The 19,509-nt window shown below is 45.6% G+C and overlaps 1 protein-coding gene across 27 annotated transcripts in view; it reads right to left on the bottom strand.

Moving 5' to 3' along the window:
• Positions 1–18,110, bottom strand: part of cadps (Ca2+ dependent secretion activator) — a 314,914-nt gene extending 296,804 nt beyond the window's left edge. For 7 of the 27 annotated variants that reach the window (XM_012960441.3, XM_012960437.3, XM_012960430.3 and 4 more), the window contains exon 1: positions 17,171–18,103. In XM_012960441.3, coding sequence (XP_012815895.1) covers positions 17,171–17,509 — 339 coding nt within the window. In that variant the 5' untranslated portion in view covers positions 17,510–18,103. 27 annotated transcript variants of the gene reach the window in all.
• Positions 18,111–19,509: the final 1,399 nt, after the last annotated feature.

The following is a 19,509-nucleotide window of genomic DNA, read 5'->3' as shown; positions in this document are numbered from 1 at the left end:
TATCACTAAGTTCAGATTATAACTGACAGTTTGTTCCCATAGGGAAATGACCAAACTGTATATTATAATAACATGCACTCTCCCTGCTCTCCCTCTCCCCCACCTAATTCATTTCAAAGTGAACTTCCCCTTTAATCCCTACTGTTTCTTTAATCAGCAACATAAAGCTGGGCCTGGGGAAGCCTGCCCATACATACAGTGGGAATAGCAAACAGGGATGCCCAATAGGAGAGCAATACTGGGAGGGCAGTAGAGAAAGCTGTAGTGACTGGCAAAGGCTGCTGGGAGTTGTAGTTAAAATAAAGGCTACAATTTCTATGACACCTTATTAAGCGGTACATATTTGCGTGGCTGGGAGGCCAAACAAAAGCTCAATTAATTTGTGCTCGTTACCAAGCGCCCAGTGCATTCTTGTTCTAATTTGTAAGACACTTCTAGAGCCGCTAATTATGAGAGACTATTAATAATTGGCTTTCTAATCCCTTCAGCGCCCGCGGGAGTCGCACCCACTGCTGCACAGGGGCCAAGCGCTACCGTGGCTGTGTGGCTCACTCCATAGCACTGTATTTGATTTAAAGGGCAAGTCCACCTTACACTTAACATTAAGTATGGTACAGGCAAATTTACATGAGTCTTGTTTGAGCAGCCATTGTCTACGACTAGTCTTGTATCACCTGTAGAGGAGATTTGTATTCATTGTATGCAGGAACAGCCCTTTACTGTACATTTGTTCATAGCCTATACAGTGAGCTACTATAACACTATGGCACCATAGGGATTCCCCTGTACTAAGCACAATTCAGCAGGAACAGCCCCCTAAGTTTGCTCATAGCCTGTACAGAGAGCTACTATAACACTATGGCACCATAGGGATTCCCCTGTACTAAGCACAATTCAGCAGGAACAGCCCCCTAAGTTTGCTCATAGCCTGTACAGAGAGCTACTATAACACTATGGCAGCATAGGGATTCCCCTGTACTAAGCACAATTCAGCAGGAACAGCCCCCTAGGTTTGCTCATAGCCTGTACAGAGAGATACCATAAAACTATGGCACATAGGGATTCCCCTGTACTAAGCACAATTCAGCAGGAACAGCCCCCTAAGTTTGCTCATAGCCTGTACAGAGAGATACCATAAAACTATGGCACATAGGGATTCCCCTGTACTAAGCACAATTCAGCAGGAACAGCCCCCTAAGTTTGCTCATAGCCTGTACAGAGAGATACCATAAAACTATGGCAGCATAGGGATTCCCCTGTACTAAGCACAATTCAGCAGGAACAGCCCCCTAAGTTTGCTCATAGCCTGTACAGAGAGATACCATAAAACTATGGCAGCATAGGGATTCCCCTGTACTAAGCACAATTCAGCAGGAACAGCCCCCTAAGTTTGCTCATAGCCTGTACAGAGAGATACCATAAAACTATGGCACATAGGGATTCCCCTGTACTAAGCACAATTCAGCAGGAACAGCCCCCTAAGTTTGCTCATAGCCTGTACAGAGAGATACCATAAAACTATGGCAGCATAGGGATTCCCCTGTACTAAGCACAATTCAGCAGGAACAGCCCCCTAAGTTTGCTCATAGCCTGTACAGAGAGATACCATAAAACTATGGCAGCATAGGGATTCCCCTGTACTAAGCACAATTCAGCAGGAACAGCCCCCTAAGTTTGCTCATAGCCTGTACAGAGAGATACCATAAAACTATGGTACATAGGGATTCCCCTGTACTAAGCACAATTCAGCAGGAACAGCCCCCTAAGTTTGCTCATAGCCTGTACAGAGAGATACCATAAAACTATGGCACATAGGGATTCCCCTGTACTAAGCACAATTCAGCAGGAACAGCCCCCTAAGTTTGCTCATAGCCTGTACAGAGAGATAACAAAAACCTATGGCACATAGGGATTCCCCTGTACTAAGCACAATTCAGCAGGAACAGCCCCCTAAGTTTGCTCATAGCCTGTACAGAGAGATACCATAAAACTATGGCACATAGGGATTCCCCTGTACTAAGCACAATTCAGCAGGAACAGCCCCCTAAGTTTGCTCATAGCCTGTACAGAGAGATACCATAAAACTATGGCACATAGGGATTCCCCTGTACTAAGCACAATTCAGCAGGAACAGCCCCCTAAGTTTGCTCATAGCCTGTACAGAGAGATACCATAAAACTATGGCACATAGGGATTCCCCTGTACTAAGCACAATTCAGCAGGAACAGCCCCCTAAGTTTGCTCATAGCCTGTACAGAGAGATACTATAAAACTATGGCAGCATAGGGATTCCCCTGTACTAAGCACAATTCAGCAGGAACAGCAGGACAATCAGTCGTACATCACAGTATATGTTATAAATACATTACAGGTTGTGCCGTCTATTTCTGGTATATAACTGGAAGGTAAATATCACTAAGTACATGGTCCCATTTACCCTTGAAGAAACAAAAGGTTATATCTATCCCACTTATTAACAGCCTGGATATAGACATTTAATAAAGTCCCCAATTAGTTCCCAAAAGGTTAAGGAACCTGCGGAGGAGTGAGAAGGACCGAGCGCAATAAGAGAGAATAAAAGACTTGCCCTTGCCTGGCATTGCTAAAAATAAACGGGTCAATAAGGAGACTCCGGAGTGAGAAACAGGCAGAATTTAGCAACAGAACCTCAAAGCTTCATTCAAACCGGACTGGGTAGAGAGGGTGTCAAACCCACGGGCATTTAACCCTTTCTGTGCCACTGCCTTGTATTATATGGGGGCGCATTGCCTGGCAACCAGCGATCCCACATCTGTTACCCAACCCTGGCAACCGAGTGCCAATCAGAATATCCGTCTCTAGCTAAGCAGGTACCATGTAGCTACGTGCCCAGGGGCCCCAGGGGCCAGTCCCCTGATTATTGCCCCCACCCACAGATGATGTCATTTTTAGGGTTAAGATGACATCACATCTGGTTTAATAAATCAATTTTGATTGATTTGCTTTTTCTTTCTGTTATAATAAGAAATCATCTGTACTTGGTGATAACTAAGCCATTATTATTATTAACATTTATTTATAAAGCGCCAACATATCCCGCAGCGCTGTACAATAAGTGGGTTACATACATTGGACATACATTGGACATTGTAAAAGAGCTTACAATCTACAAGAAAAGAGCTTACAATCTACAAGAAAAGAGCTTACAATCTACAAGAAAAGAGCTTACAATCTACAAGAAAAGAGTTTACAATCTATAAGAAAAGAGCTTACAATCTAAGCCATATTGATAGAAAAAGATCATGGTGAGTATCTTGAAGGGGTTGTTCACCTTTCTGTTAGTATGATTTAGAGAGTGATAGTCTGAGACAATTTGCAATTGGTCTTCATTTATTATTATTTGTAGTTTTTTTAGTTACTTAATTTTCAGTTCAGGAGCTCTCCAGTTTGGTTGCTAGGGTCTAAGTTACCTTAGCAACCAGGGAGTGGCTTGGATGAAAAACTGGTATACAGTATGAATAGGAGAGGGACTGAATAATATAAAATAAGTAATATAAAGTAACAATAACAATAAAACTGGAGTCTCACAGAGCAATAGTGTTCGGCTGCCGGGGTCAGTGACCCCCATTTGAGAGTTAGAAGAAAAAGGCAAATAGATCAAAACCTATAAAAAATAAATAATGAAGACCAATTGAAAAGTTGCTTAGAATTGGCCATTCTATAACATACTTATAGGTGACCCACCCCTTTATTATTATAAATATTTTTCACTTATTACCCAGATTATTGTTCCCGTTTCACAAGGCTGAAAACCAAACAGACAATTCAGACCTGAACAGGCCTAAGAAAAACCAAACTTCGGGTTCGGGTCAAAACCAAACAGTTGCCATCCAGAGTTCGGACCCTGGGTGCATGCTCATTGGTCCCCCCCCCACCCCCCTCGCTGTGCAGTTGGATCACATCCCCGCGCCCGCGACTCCCCATAATAATTTCACTCCGGTGACAGATATACCGTTGATCATTACGGATTTCTCTCACGCAACCGATCTGCCTCCGGAGTCCTGGGAATTCATTTCTTCAAACACAAAATCGATAGGCATAATAACTTCTTCCAAATGGCTAATAACTTAACGAGGAGGAGAGGAGGCTGGGACCAATCGCAGGCGGGAAAGCAAATACCCTGTCCCCACAAACGCCACTTTTTTTTATCCATCAAATTCTTTTATTCTGGCCGGCTATACCCACAATCCATTTCCTCTACAATCCACTCATACAGGTTTCCTGATTTCAATGCCCCCTGCATGAATGTACTATCTAATCCCCCATTGTAAGCAGCAGTCCTGCCCTGCTTTATGGCTGAGATTCTAGCTATCTGTATAACAGAGCATTCTGTCACAGTGGCACAGATCCTATCTGATCCCCCCCCATTGTAAGCAGCAGTCCTGCCCTGCTTTATGGCTGAGATTCTAGCTATCTGTATAACAGAGCATTCTGTCACAGTGGCACAGATCCTATCTGATCCCCCCATTGTAAGCAGCAGTCCTGCCCTGCTTTATGGCTGAGATTCTAGCTATCTGTATAACAGAGCATTCTGTCACAGTGGCACAGATCCTATCTGATCCCCCATTGTAAGCAGCAGTCCTGCCCTGCTTTATGGCTGAGATTCTAGCTATCTGTATAACAGAGCATTCTGTCACAGTGGCACAGATCCTATCTGATCCCCCCCATTGTAAGCAGCAGTCCTGCCCTGCTTTATGGCTGAGATTCTAGCTATCTGTATAACAGAGCATTCTGTCACAGTGGCACAGATCCTATCTGATCCCCTCATTGTAAGCAGCAGTCCTGCCCTGCTTTATGGCTGAGATTCTAGCTATCTGTATAACAGAGCATTCTGTCACAGTGGCACAGATCCTATCTGATCCCCCCATTGTAAGCAGCAGTCCTGCCCTGCTTTATGGCTGAGATTCTAGCTATCTGTATAACAGAGCATTCTGTCACAGTGGCACAGATCCTATCTGATCCCCCCCATTGTAAGCAGCAGTCCTGCCCTGCTTTATGGCTGAGATTCTAGCTATCTGTATAACAGAGCATTCTGTCACAGTGGCACAGATCCTATCTGATCCCCCCATTGTAAGCAGCAGTCCTGCCCTGCTTTATGGCTGAGATTCTAGCTATCTGTATAACAGAGCATTCTGTCACAGTGGCACAGATCCTATCTGATCCCCCCCCATTGTAAGCAGCAGTCCTGCCCTGCTTTATGGCTGAGATTCTAGCTATCTGTATAACAGAGCATTCTGTCACAGTGGCACAGATCCTATCTGATCCCCCCATTGTAAGCAGCAGTCCTGCCCTGCTTTATGGCTGAGATTCTAGCTATCTGTATAACAGAGCATTCTGTCACAGTGGCACAGATCCTATCTGATCCCCCCATTGTAAGCAGCAGTCCTGCCCTGCTTTATGGCCATGACCAGTCCCTAATGGATGAACTCATGTTGATGTAAATATCTCCAGCAGAGATGTCAAAATGGAGACAGCAGATCCAGTAGCCAGAACTACTGAGGGCACAATGGGGGCCTGATTAATACACAATTATAATAACATTAATACACAATTATAATAACCTCCCTCCTCCCTGCATAATGTTAATGCTTATAACACTGTGAAGGAACATTATTTTATTGCCTGATATATGAAACTGAAACAATAAAGCAGGCTTGCTGTAATTTAATATCAGGCGGCTTCTAGATGTGCAGTCGGAGGTTGGAGAATTCATGGGAGAAGCAACAGGAATATTAAACATTAACAATAGGAAGCACCCACCGTGGCCCTAATGCAGGACCTGCCAGGAGAGAGAGATGGCAATACGTTTGGGATTATCAATATTATCTCTCTATTTCCATATTCACTGCTGCTTGGGATTCAGCCGTCACAATACAATTCATACTGCAGCAGGTTTCCATGATTCACATTTGGTCAGATCCTTATGTGCTCGGCCAGAACCAATCGGTACCCAATATAAATCATGTGACTTTGGGCAAAGCAGGAACATTTCCATCATCCCCATAGCATTGTCTAATGACTGCAGGGGTGGGGCCCTTCATATAAGGTTCCTTGCTGTTCCTTAGAGGGACCCAATAGTATATCACTCCAATGTAAAGAATAGGGAGGAGAACGTAACCTATTGTTTCTCCTACTCCCATGTAACTAGAGGAGTCCCAAGCCGGACTTGGATTTCTTACTATTGAGTGCTATTCTGATACCTACTGGGAGCTGCTATCTTGCTCCCTTCCCATTGTTCTGCTGATCGGCTGCTGGGGGTGAGGGGGGGGGGGATATCACTCCAACTTGCAGCGCAGCAGTAAAGTGTGCCTGAGTCTGAGCTTTCAGCCAGCGCTACACATTAGAACTGCTTTCAGCTAACCTATTGTTTCTCCTACTCCCATGTAACTGGAGGAGTCCCAAGCTGGACTTGGATTTCTTACTATTGAGTGCTATTCTGATACCTACTGGGAGCTGCTATCTTGCTCCCTTCCCATTGTTCTGCTGATCAGCTGCTGGGGGGGAGGGGGGGATATCACTCCAACTTGCAGCGCAGCAGTAAAGTGTGCCTGAGTCTGAGCTTTCAGCCAGCGCTACACATTAGAACTGCTTTCAGCTAACCTATTGTTTCTCCTACTCCCATGTAACTGGAGGAGTCCCAAGCCGGACTTGGATTTCTTACTATTGAGTGCTATTCTGATACCTACTGGGAGCTGCTATCTTGCTCCCTTCCCATTGTTCTGCTGATCGGCTGCTGGGGGTGAGGGGGGGGATATCACTCCAACTTGCAGCGCAGCAGTAAAGTGTGCCTGAGTCTGAGCTTTCAGCCAGCGCTACACATTAGAACTGCTTTCAGCTAACCTATTGTTTCTCCTACTCCCATGTAACTGGAGGAGTCCCAAGCCGGACTTGGATTTCTTACTATTGAGTGCTATTCTGATACCTACTGGGAGCTGCTATCTTGCTCCCTTCCCATCGTTCTGCTGATCGGCTGCTGGGGGTGAGGGGGGGGGATATCACTCCAACTTGCAGCGCAGCAGTAAAGTGTGAGTGAATTTGGACCCTGGCAACCACATAGCTGCTGAAATTCCAAACTGTAGAGCTGCTGAATATAAATCTAAGTAACTCAAAATAATAACAAAATTAAGATCAATTGCAAATTGTCTCAGAATAACACTCTCTGTGTTATACTAAAGGTTCATTTAAAGGGGAACTACACCTTTAATATAGCACTTTAAGAAGCAAAGAACAATTATCTATTTATACAAACAGTAAAATCTCTCAGCTCTCCTCTAAAATGGATCCTATTAATATTACAGGCCTATATATATATAAATATTTATATATATGTTAAAAAATTTCCACATTTGCTTGTCTGAAGCAAAATTAGCAGGACTCCTAGTCTAACCCGCTGGGGCTGACAATAAGCAGATGGGAGGTTGATATTCTGTACAAACACATGGAGCGGCCCAATCTGCAGAACAAACCCTGTAACCGCTCATTTACAGAACCAAAGGAAATGCTTAGCTGGTAAACATGAGCAATATATATATATATATTATATAGCAGGAATATATACACAATTAAAGTAATATTAGTCAGACTCAAAATCCTATCATGGATTTCAAAGGCAGGATCGTCGCACAGACAGGCACGGTAATTGCAGGATTTGGATCCGTCTCCATTATCCCCGGCCAGATTGCTCATACCAGAGTTCCTACTCAGCTGCTGGGTTTCCAAGCTAAGTTTGTACATTGTGTAACCATTTCATCTGCCTGGGTGTCCTCCTTCAACCTACCATTACTAGAGTACAGAAAAATAAATGGTTTATAGCAGAATTTAAAGAGGCAGCTTACTTGTGCCATGGAACTCTTCAGCGACTGCTAATATCCTTATCATTTACAGTAGGGGGTACATTATCCCTTATAATACATGAGTGATACTCAGAGTTCCCTGTATAACTCAGCCTGCAGCCTTGTGCCTTTATATGGGCACAGAACCCCTCAGTGACTGCTAATATCCTTATCATTTACAGTAGGGGGTACATTATCCCTTATAATACATGAGTGATACTCAGAGTTCCCTGTATAACTCAGCCTGCAGCCTTGTGCCTTTATATGGGCACAGAACCCCTCAGTGACTGCCAATATCCTTATCATTTACAGTAGGGGGTACATTATCCCTTATAATACATGAGTGATACTCAGAGTTCCCTGTATAACTCAGCCTGCAGCCTTGTGCCTTTATATGGGCACAGAACCCCTCAGTGACTGCCAATATCCTTATCATTTACAGTAGGGGGTACATTATCCCTTATAATACATGAGTGATACTCAGAGTTCCCTGTATAACTCAGCCTGCAGCCTTGTGCCTTTATATGGGCACAGAACCCCTCAGTGACTGCTAATATCCTTATCATTTACAGTAGGGGGTACATTATCCCTTATAATACATGAGTGATACTCAGAGTTCCCTGTATAACTCAGCCTGCAGCCTTGTGCCTTTATATGGGGGGCACAGAACCCCTCAGTGACTGCTAATATCCTTATCATTTACAGTAGGGGGTACATTATCCCTTATAATACATGAGTGATACTCAGAGTTCCCTGTATAACTCAGCCTGCAGCCTTGTGCCTTTATATGGGGGGCACAGAACCCCTCAGTGACTGCTAATATCCTTATCATTTACAGTAGGGGGTACATTATCCCTTATAATACATGAGTGATACTCAGAGTTCCCTGTATAACTCAGCCTGCAGCCTTGTGCCTTTATATGGGCACAGAACCCCTCAGTGACTGCTAATATCCTTATCATTTACAGTAGGGGGTACATTATCCCTTATAATACATGGCATTATTGGCTTCTAAAAGGGGCCAATGATGCCAGTCTGAACCTCCTTCCAGTTAAAAATGAACGTATACTGGAAGCTCTGACATTTTTTTTAATAAGGTTCTGGATCCCCTCTCTGATTTCTAAGATCCTTATTATGTACAAGAGGGGGTTAAATGCACAGATCTAAACACAGCACTGGAGAACAAGGTTCCTGTATGTGGGAACAGCACGGCCCTCAGCAAATATCAGTGTTGAGCCGATCACGTATGACAGGGTCACGGCTGTAATATTGATGCAGATTTTGGCCTTGCCGCGAGCAGCCATGTATTATTCCAAGATAAATTAGGCAATTGAGCCCCAATGCTGAGCTGCATACACATCCACATGGGGCCTTGGGATCCTGTCCCGTCTCATCTCCTTGTGACCTTGGGCAATGGGCTGGATCTGGCGTCCCTAAGGCATCAGCCTTTGACTGTGATTTCCACTGAGCAAAGAATTCAAAAAAATTTATTTATTTTGCAAATAAAAAAATCAGATTTCTAGTAGGAAATGAGTGTCCTATTCAGTAACAACCCTACATAGCAACCACTGGTGCCATAAATATCATGTTTACATGCTGAAATCCAGCTGCAAAACAGTGCTTCTCTTTCTGCATCATTTGAAATCCCGGCAGGGGAGGAGGGACTAAAACCCTGATGTTACAAATTGTAAAAACTTCCCCACAGCTTACAGTCAGCATGCAGGAACTACATAACCCACAATGCATTGCAGTGTGATGTTCCTTTCCTTATTGACATCACGTGTGCAGCAGGGAATTGTGGGATTGGGAGGAGGCAGGCTGAAGGCTGAGGGGAGGCTACTGTTACAGTTTATTTGAGTCACAAAGTAGTCAGCCAATCAGCAGGTGAACATGGGGCGGGGCTTAGGGAACTGTTCCAAACCAGATTATTACAGTAAGTGGAGTTCCCCTTTAACATAGTTTAACCTCAACGCCATATCACCACACCCAATGCTAAACCTGCGACTAGGCACCCACCTACTAGGGTTTCTATCCTGGCCTATCCCTTGTATTCCCTTTCTATGCATTCACCTTAGTCTCCACCCTTAGGGCCGCCAAGCACCCATAGATGTGCCAGAATTACCCCCCCCCCCCCCCCACCAAGCTAAGGGAGGGTGGGTAAAAACCTCTTCATTCTCCGCTGTCCCAGGTAAAATAACTCTTCGGAGCTCTTGATCTCCCCTAATAAAAGCTCTCGTCCACCTCCCACCAGATCCATCTCACAAACTACAAGGCCCACCTTTCCCAAACCGGTCCCTTAGGAAAATTGTCCCCAGCTAATGTTCCCATCTTGGAAAGCTGTCCCCGGCTGTCCCCGTGGCAATAGAACCGCCCCCCAGCCAATCATTGATCCAGGACAGGAGGAAGGAAGGAGTGATCTTTTGTCACCTGACCCCATTCCCTCCTCCCACGTCCTCTTTCCACGGCAACTTTGATAATATATCAAGATTAAAATATGTGGTTGTGATATTAAGCAGGTGTACGGCAATGGGGGAGTGGCCAAAAAGTAGGCAGGGCCTAAGGATTTAGAAGTTGGCTGCATAAACTCGTTTACTAGACGGATGAGAATCCAGAGAATATAGAGGAATTCATGAGGATTCCTATCTCAGACCTCGACATGGGGAAAATATAAATAAATTAGCAAATGGGAAGAAAACAGCAGCCTCTGCTTCCTACTGGCTGTCAGGCTGAGGAGCCCAATTGGACGTAATTACGGTGAAGCACAAGTGACAGATTCTCCGCGCCGCGGGTTGCCACTTACTGGGACTCCATCACCTCTAGAAAAGATAAAAATAAATGTGCATCTCCTTCCGCTGACAAACCCCCTTATAAAGTAACAGAGGGGCATTAGGGCAATAGGGCAACCCTTGGCCGGGCTCTCAGGGGCAAAGACCGCTATGCTGGAAGGAAGCTTCTTTGGACCCCCCCACCCCAGCACCCTATCCTATCATACTTTTAGTATGATATAGAGACCAGTATTCTGGGACGATTTGCAATTGGTCTTCATTTATTTTTTAGTTTTTTTTATTATTTCACTTTTTACTTAGCAGCTCTCCAGTTTGGGAATTTCAGCAGCAATATGGTTGCTAGGCTCTAGGACCTTAGCAACTTGGGAGTGGTTATAATGAGAGACTGGAATATGAATACAAAAAGAGGACCTCAATACAAAATAATAATAGTAATAATAATAATAATTGTATTTATATAATCAATGGGGGTCTATCGAAGGTTATTGGTGAGAGAGCTTAAAGCTGTTCTACTGCGGGAAAAACCAATGTCACTAACAAACCGACTCACAGGAAAGTATCTTTGTGTCCCGTTACTAATCCTTCATCAGAGCCCAATGTTATACAGGTATAGGACCCATTATCCAGAATGCTTGGGACCAATTGTATTCCGGATAAGGGATGTTTCCGTAATTTGGATCTCCATACCTTAAGTCTACTAAAAACTCAATAAAACATTAATTAAACCCAATAGGATTGTTCTGCCCCAATAGGTACAGGTACTGTTTTATTATTACAGAGAAAAGGGAATCATTTAACCATTAAATAAACCCAATAGGGCTGTTCTGCCCCAATAAGGGGTAATTATATCTTAGTTGGGATCAAGTACAGGTACTGTTTTATTATTACAGAGAAAAGGGAATCATTTAACCATTAAATAAACCCAATAGGGCTGTTCTGCCCCCAATAAGGGGTAATTATATCTTAGTTGGGATCAAGTACAGGTACTGTTTTATTATTACAGAGAAAAGGGTAATACATTTTAAAAATCAGAATTATTTGATTAAAATGGAGTCAATGGGAGACAGGCTTTCCATAATTCGGAGCTTTCTGGATAACGGGTTTACGGATAATGGATCCCATACCTGTAATATCCCTTTCGCATCCCCCCATAAGGCCCAGCAGTCAGTCAGGGGACTCTGTAGCTGAGCGCAAGGTTACAGAAAAGCTGGATCAGTTATTCGGCACCAAGGACACCATAGTGCGTCGTATCATTGCTCAGCCCCATCCTCTCTGTAACTGACCTTCAGGGGGGGCTTCCAAGTGTATACAGGGCAAATAATCATTTTGTCCTAGCTGAGCTTTCTGTGCCCCCCAGCTCAGCCATCTCTAAAAGGCCTGTCCCAAAATGTGAATCCACTCTGTCAGATTATTATTGTATTTTGTCAAGGACAATGGATAACATCATAAGCCCATCCATAGAGATAACATACGAAGGCATTATCCTGGGAGAGCACAAGGCTGCAGGCTGAGTTATACAGGGAACTCTGAGTATCACTCATGTATTATAAGGGATAATGTACCCCCTACTGTAAATGATAAGGATATTAGCAGTCACTGAGGGGTTCTGTGCCCATATAAAGGCACAAGGCTGCAGGCTGAGTTATACAGGGAACTCTGAGTATCACTCATGTATTATAAGGAATAATGTACCCCCTACTGTAAATGATAAGGATATTAGCAGTCACTGAGGGGTTCTGTGCCCCCCATATAAAGGCACAAGGCTGCAGGCTGAGTTATACAGGGAACTCTGAGTATCACTCATGTATTATAAGGGATAATGTACCCCCTACTGTAAATGATAAGGATATTAGCAGTCACTGAGGGGTTCTGTGCCCCCCATATAAAGGCACAAGGCTGCAGGCTGAGTTATACAGGGAACTCTGAGTATCACTCATGTATTATAAGGGATAATGTACCCCCTACTGTAAATGATAAGGATATTAGCAGTCACTGAGGGGTTCTGTGCCCGTATAAAGGCACAAGGCTGCAGGCTGAGTTATACAGGGAACTCTGAGTATCACTCATGTATTATAAGGGATACTGTACCCCCTACTGTAAATGATAAGGATATTAGCAGTCACTGAGGGGTTCTGTGCCCATATAAAGGCACAAGGCTGCAGGCTGAGTTATACAGGGAACTCTGAGTATCACTCATGTATTATAAGGGATAATGTACCCCCTACTGTAAATGATAAGGATATTAGCAGTCACTGAGGGGTTCTGTGCCCATATAAAGGCACAAGGCTGCAGGCTGAGTTATACAGGGAACTCTGAGTATCACTCATGTATTATAAGGGATAATGTACCCCCTACTGTAAATTATATAGTGACTTTCATACCCCCTATTACAAAATATAAAGGTATATAAGTCATTGAGGCGTTCCATGACTATATAAAAGCACAAGATCAAACACACTTTAAAACAGATCATAGAACTTCTAAGTAACTTGTGTTATCCTAATCTATCGGCCTAAAGGTGCCCATACACGGGTAGATTTCAGTTGGCGATTTGGGTCCTTCAGGCTAATTCGGCAGCTTATCTGCCCTCTGACAGGCCACCCCAACCGATATCTGCCCAAAAATTGGCCAAATCTTGATCGGCAAGGTTTGATTTTTTTGTCAGATGGGGGGCCGCACCGGCTCATTGAGGTAGGCAAATCAGGAGAAGATCTGCTCACTTGGCAACCTCGCCAGACAAGCAAATCTTCCCTGTATGGCCACCTTATGGGCTGTTTCTGCTTAACTGGATTAGTACACCCCCTATGGCTAGAGGTACAGCTCCCTGGGGGCCACAAGGCAAAGCTGCCTTCTGGATTTTTTGCAAGTCATACAGCAACACAATGGGAGGGCTATGGGAAGAGACAAAGAAGCTTTCTGCCGGCCCAAGATTCAATGGCAGTTTATGAAACAATAAAACTACAAGCTGAGTCCGTACCATCTTCATAAAGACTAAGGGGAACCGAAAGAAAAAAACAGCTGCTAATTATTCCATCTGATATCTCCTCTTCTATGGGCAGCTTGGCGTTTCAATGGCTATCAGGTTGCTAGGACCTAATTGTCCTAGCAGCTAGTCACAATGGAATACGAATGGGATAGGGTCTGAAAAGAAAGATAAAGAATAATAAAAATGATTTTTTTGTTGTTGCTGGGGTCAGCGACCCCGACAGCCAGATCACACTTTTAAGTTCCAAGCTGGAAAGTTGCAGAATAGGAAAGCTGAAAAACATACAAAATATTTGAGGTTGAACTTCCCCTTGATGATTCTATCCAACCTGTGGTTCTGGGCAGCTGCCCCCCCCCCCCCCCCCCCCCCCCCAGCCCAATGCTCACTGTCTGTATAAAAAGGATAAGAGTGAAGGAGATATAATTCCTTATAATTTACCCCCCCCCCCAAGACAAAAAGCCGTCAAACTGTCACCTTGCAACCGTCACATCCAGCACAAACCGACACTTTCTATCTGCCCTCGGAATCCTGCGCAGCCCAATATCCCCTGTGACAGCCAATCAGCATCTCCGGAGAGGCAGCCACAAATCACCACTGCCTTTTAGGAGCTGAGATTTTTAATAAAGAGAATGATGAGAGCCATTAAGAAGGGGCCTAATCATAGCGCCTTATCCTAATGGTGCATTTGGGGCCCATTCACAGGGCTCTCCGAGCAGCTTCTGGCCAAGCAATTGATGGGACTGAGCCACTGGTCACCCTGCATTAAATCTTTTCATGGCGAAACGCAGCAGTGCCGATTGCTCCGAATAACTGCCGCTGCGCTCTGATTCATTATGGGGAATGGCAGCGTTTCAGCAGGGGGGGCCCTTGTCCCCCCCCCCCCCCATATTCATGAATGGAGATTTATATCTATAATGGTACATACATAGAATAAGATATTAACCAAAAGATCAACTAGGCTCACAGAAGGGACACAGGTGTTTTTGAACTACAACTCCCACAGCCCCAGTACTGCAACAACTGCAATATGATTTAAAGGGTAAGTAAAGTCCTGTGCAAGAGTGTTAAATAACCCGTGTCGGTGCTCTGGGGGCACCTACACCTCGTCCCAAAGGTGCCAATCACAACCCCATTGGGCACAGCAGCCCCTGTTCTTACCACCTGGTACCTTTGTGACTGCCCCTCATGAATACATTGCTGCTGAGCTCAGGTACAGCTGTATTCATGGGTAACAGGTTTTTTGCACTGTGTAGTAAATAACCCTACGTGTAGTAAATAACCCCTATTGTGAGCCATCTCAGGTTTCACTCCGAGGGGCTCATTTACCAACGTAGGTGCTACATTGCATCATCCCGGTTACCTATAGCAACCAATTAGTTTTAATGAGTCTACTACAAATTAGAAGATGAAAGCAGGGAACTTACTGGCAGCTAAGGGTAACGGCACGGGTCTATTTAAAACCCTTATTGATTAATAAGCCCCTACCGGCTCCCAAGTAAGTTGTTCTGCCCCCATTTATGCCATATTACCCCATTTATTACACCATTACAGGTTTAAACAACCAGGCTTCCCTATAGGTTAAGCACAAATCCAGTGCAGGTTTGAACCTGATGTTTCTTTTTTCCACCTCAGCTACTATATTCCTATCTAACAGCCAATCACTGCCCTGCTGGCAGAAGTCCATGCTCTGTTAATCCCACTGCTGCCACAGTGTCCTTATACTTTCTCCTTGAATCCGGCAGTAGCTGCATGGCCATTCCCCACGTTGGACTTCCAACCTGGACTACAAATCTCACCCCCCCCCCAAGAGCTCATAAAGAATGCTGGGATTTACAATTCTTCAACATAGGGTTAAAGGTTGCTCAGATGCTGGGGGGGTTGTTTTAATCCTGTATGCCCCTCTCTAGACTGTAGACCACCCCCAAACCACCTCCTTTGGGTCCGAATGCCCAACCATACAACCAACCCTGTGATTTTTTTGTTTCTTTCATCATTAATTCATTCCATAAGCTCAGTTAGTGTCATAAAATAGACTTCAAAGACTTAGTGGGGGCTTCTAATGCCACTTTGCAATAAAAGCCCCCCCCTGCGCTCAATACCAGGGCAAATCTCTGATGCGTTATTAGGCTCCATGCCAGCTTCTCCCAGTGCAAAAGCACTTTCAGAGACTGTAGGACTTATGGGACGTAACATAACCCTTTACTTGCCATCATGGCTGGAAGGATTACAGTTAACCCCCCCAGAAGTGCAAGACGATAATGCACTGCTGACCTTATTCCTGATCTGAGCGCGGCTGATTTATCACTGTCTATACTGGGTGCACTTGAGATGACATTGATCCCATCACTAAACAAATGGAATCAGGAATAGGATAGAATGAATAGGATTGAATGATTCATAGGGATATTATTACACCCCCCCCCCCCCCCCCCAAAGCCTAGTTATCTACCCTGTTACCCCATTCCTATATACACGGAGATTCCTTAGTAATGGAACCATCTCAAGCAGAACTCCTTGGAAGGTTGCCTGTAGGTGGCGCTGCTGCATGGGTGCCAGCCTGGAGACGCCTATGGGTTATGAGAAGGAACAGATGCTGGGATTCTGCAGTTCCTATTGATTTATCCTGCCCCAACATGAGCCCCCCAAGAGGCTTTTAAAATCAATACCCCAGTGGCCTCCTATATACAAGGGTAGGCATTAACCCCCCGATGGACTGAGGCCGCTGGGAGCAGCACTGCAGACTTGGCTTTAGCCCCCCTCCTGTAGGACTTACCGTGACCCTGCCCTCCCCAATAGGAAACACTGCTGCTTTCTCCCATGATGCAAGTCTGACCTCCCCAGGGCTATTGTTAGACATCTGGCCCCCTGCAAGGGGCTTTAAAGAGCCACATTAGGTAATCTTGTGTGATCTGAGAAGCCTCTTTGGCTACTAATTGAGTGGAACACCTTAACTCATTGAGCGCCAGCATATACTCTGCGCCAGAGGGGTCACCCAAAGCCAAGCTCTGTAGTCCCTAGCCCCCCCCAATTGGTCACAGCAAACCATTATAGCGTCATCCTATAGGGATAAATATAAATGTATTTGTCGCTGCTCTTGTCCATGGAAACCCTTTGCCAAGAGGTGCCGCAGCAGCTGGGCCTATGCCAGATAAACCCATTAGGGGCAAAGTTATCCTTTCTTTCCCCACTTGCGTTGGGCTGGCGTCTGATCAAGCGTAAGACAACTGCGATAGACAACTTGAATCCAGCTGAACTACAACTCCCAGCATTCCTAGAAAGCCAGAGGATGCTAGGTGGAGCTGTTCAGAGGCATACTGTTGGAGTCTACCTCCTTATCCCAATGACACAGGCCCAATGCAGACCTGCACACGGTGAGTGGGGAAAGCTGGGAGTTGTAGTTCAGCAACAGTAGGTTGGAGAGCTCCTCCTTATCCCAATGAATGAGGCCCTAAGCTTCTCTCATACACTGCAAGGGGCTTCCCAGGCCTCACACATGTCAGTGCCCCCCCCGGTTGTGCCCCCTTTACCTTCTGCTGCCTCCTGGCCATGTCGGTGGGCTGCTTGGCATTGAAGGGGTAGGCGATGCACCTCATCACAAACACATAGAGCTGAAGCTTCCTCTTCCTCTCCTCTTCCTCCTTCTGCAGCCTCTCCAGCTCTTCCTTCTCCTTCTCACTCACCACCGACGGGCTGGGGCTGGAGGGCCGGACGCTGCTGCTCCGACTGCTGGGTTGGAGCCCCCCAGAGCTGTCGCTGGTCCGACTAGGGGAAAGGCGAGTCCCGGTGGTCGGGGCCTGACCCTCCTTGATTTCAGGCTCCTCCACAACCTCGTCCGATTCCTCCTCGCTGGAAGACGGGTCCAACATCTTGCCTGGCTCCGGCGGGGTCGGGGGGGAACAGCAAGGTCCAGGAGATGGGGTTCTGATGGGATACAAAGACCACCTTCCAGCCCCCCCTCTTGCCTTGTAATCCTGGGCTTTAAAAAAAAACAATCGCAGGAAAAAAAAATCACAACATGCGATCCAAATGGAAAAGGGACGCCCGCCGCTGCGATCTGTTGTTGCAGCTTAAGCGCAGAAGAGGCAGAGCAAGCGCTTACGTGGTTTATCGATTTAACTCTCTCCTCCCCGCCGCCGGGGGTGGGAGTTGGGGGGGGGGGGGGGATCCGCCTGCACTCTCACTGGGGAGAAAGGGACCCAGTCCGGGCGATGGGGGCTCTTCCCATTGATAAATGTCGGGCAGGAACGGCAGATGGTGCGTCTCCTCCTCTCTCCGCCGGCTGCGTCTTTGTCCCTCTGGGCGCAGGGAGCTGACCGGGGTGCTGAAGCGCCTCACTGGCTGCAGTCGGTGGGAGGATCTGCTCGGAGCTCCGTCTACTACACATTAGGGATCGCTGGGCTCCATTCAGAACCTGGACAGCGGCTTTAGCGCAGCCGGAGGGTCGCACTCAGCTACATGACCCACATTCCCACCCAGCAACAGAATGGATATATGTGGGTATAGAACTAGAGGAACGCTATTTACTGTAGAGCAGGAATATTCAATCTCTGCTATTGTTAAACTACAACTCCCAGAACCCTCCACCAGCCCAACTGTCGGCTCCACAGGGTACAGAGCACCGACAAGCAGTAAAATATTTCATTTCAATCTCATTCCTAAAAAGGGGTATTAGCTGTGCATTAGGGCTGAGCGACTAAAGGGAATGTGAACTACAACTCCCAGAACCCTCCACCAGCCCAACACTGACAGGCAGTAAAATATTTCATTTTAATCCTATTCCTAAAAAGGCTCAGCCGGATATTAGCTGTACATTAGGTCTGAGTGACTAAAGGAAATGTAAACTACAACTCCCAGAACCCTCCACCAGCCCAGTTGTTGGCTCCACAGGGTGTAGAGCACCGACAAATATTTCATTTCAATCCTATTCCTAAAAAGGCTCAGCCGGGTATTAGCTGTGCATTAGGTCTGAGCAACATAAGAAATGTGAACTACAACTCCCAGAACCCTCCACCAGCCCAGTTGGGCAGGGTGTAGAGCACCGACAAGCAGTAAACTATTTTAATGTAATCTTATTCCTAAAAGGCTCAACTAGTTATCCATTAGGGCTGAGCAACTAAAGAGAATGTGAACTACAATTCCCAGAACCCTCCACTAGCCCAGCTGTTGGCTCCGCAGGGTATAAAGCACCAACAAGTAGTAAAATATTTCTTTTTAACTTTATTCCTAAAAAGGCTTAGTCGGGTATTAGCTGTGCATTAAGGCTGAGTAGCTAGAGGAAATGTGAACTACAACTCCCAGAACCCTCCACCAGCCCAGCTGTTGGCTCTGCAGGGTATAGAGCACCGACAAGTAGTCAAATATTTCATTTTAATCTTATTCATAAAAGGCTCAGCCGGGTATTAGCTGTGCATTAGGGCTGAGCAACTAAAGGAAACGTAAAACTACATCTCCCATAATCCCCCATTAGCTGAAAATCAATCATTGCTGCAAAGGCATCTTCATCTCGTTGACAGTTGATAATTGATTTCATCTGCTCCAGAGCAGGGATAGTTGGCATATTTTGTTGGACTACATATCCCAGCATTCCCAGAGAGGAGTGTTACTATTTCATTTGCTGAAAGCCTGAGGGGTGCAAACATGGGTAACTGACCCCCCTGACAATGGCACATATTGGGGCCCCAGGAAGCAGAAGGTACTGGTAGGAAAATGGGGGGGTGTATAGGGAACAATGGTAAGAACCCCACTTTATAGAGGTGTTGTGCAGCCAATAGCCTCTCAGTTGCTGTTGAAATACCAAATACCAGTTAGGCAGAGATATGGCCGCCCTGTGAGCCTTAGGATGTTGTTGAACTAAATCTCCCCTCAC

This window comes from Xenopus tropicalis, chromosome 4 (assembly GCF_000004195.4).
Source record: "Xenopus tropicalis strain Nigerian chromosome 4, UCB_Xtro_10.0, whole genome shotgun sequence".
Taxonomy (NCBI): domain Eukaryota; kingdom Metazoa; phylum Chordata; class Amphibia; order Anura; family Pipidae; genus Xenopus; species Xenopus tropicalis.
Note: the sequence above shows the minus strand (reverse complement) of the source record. Positions and strands in the feature narration are given on the sequence as shown.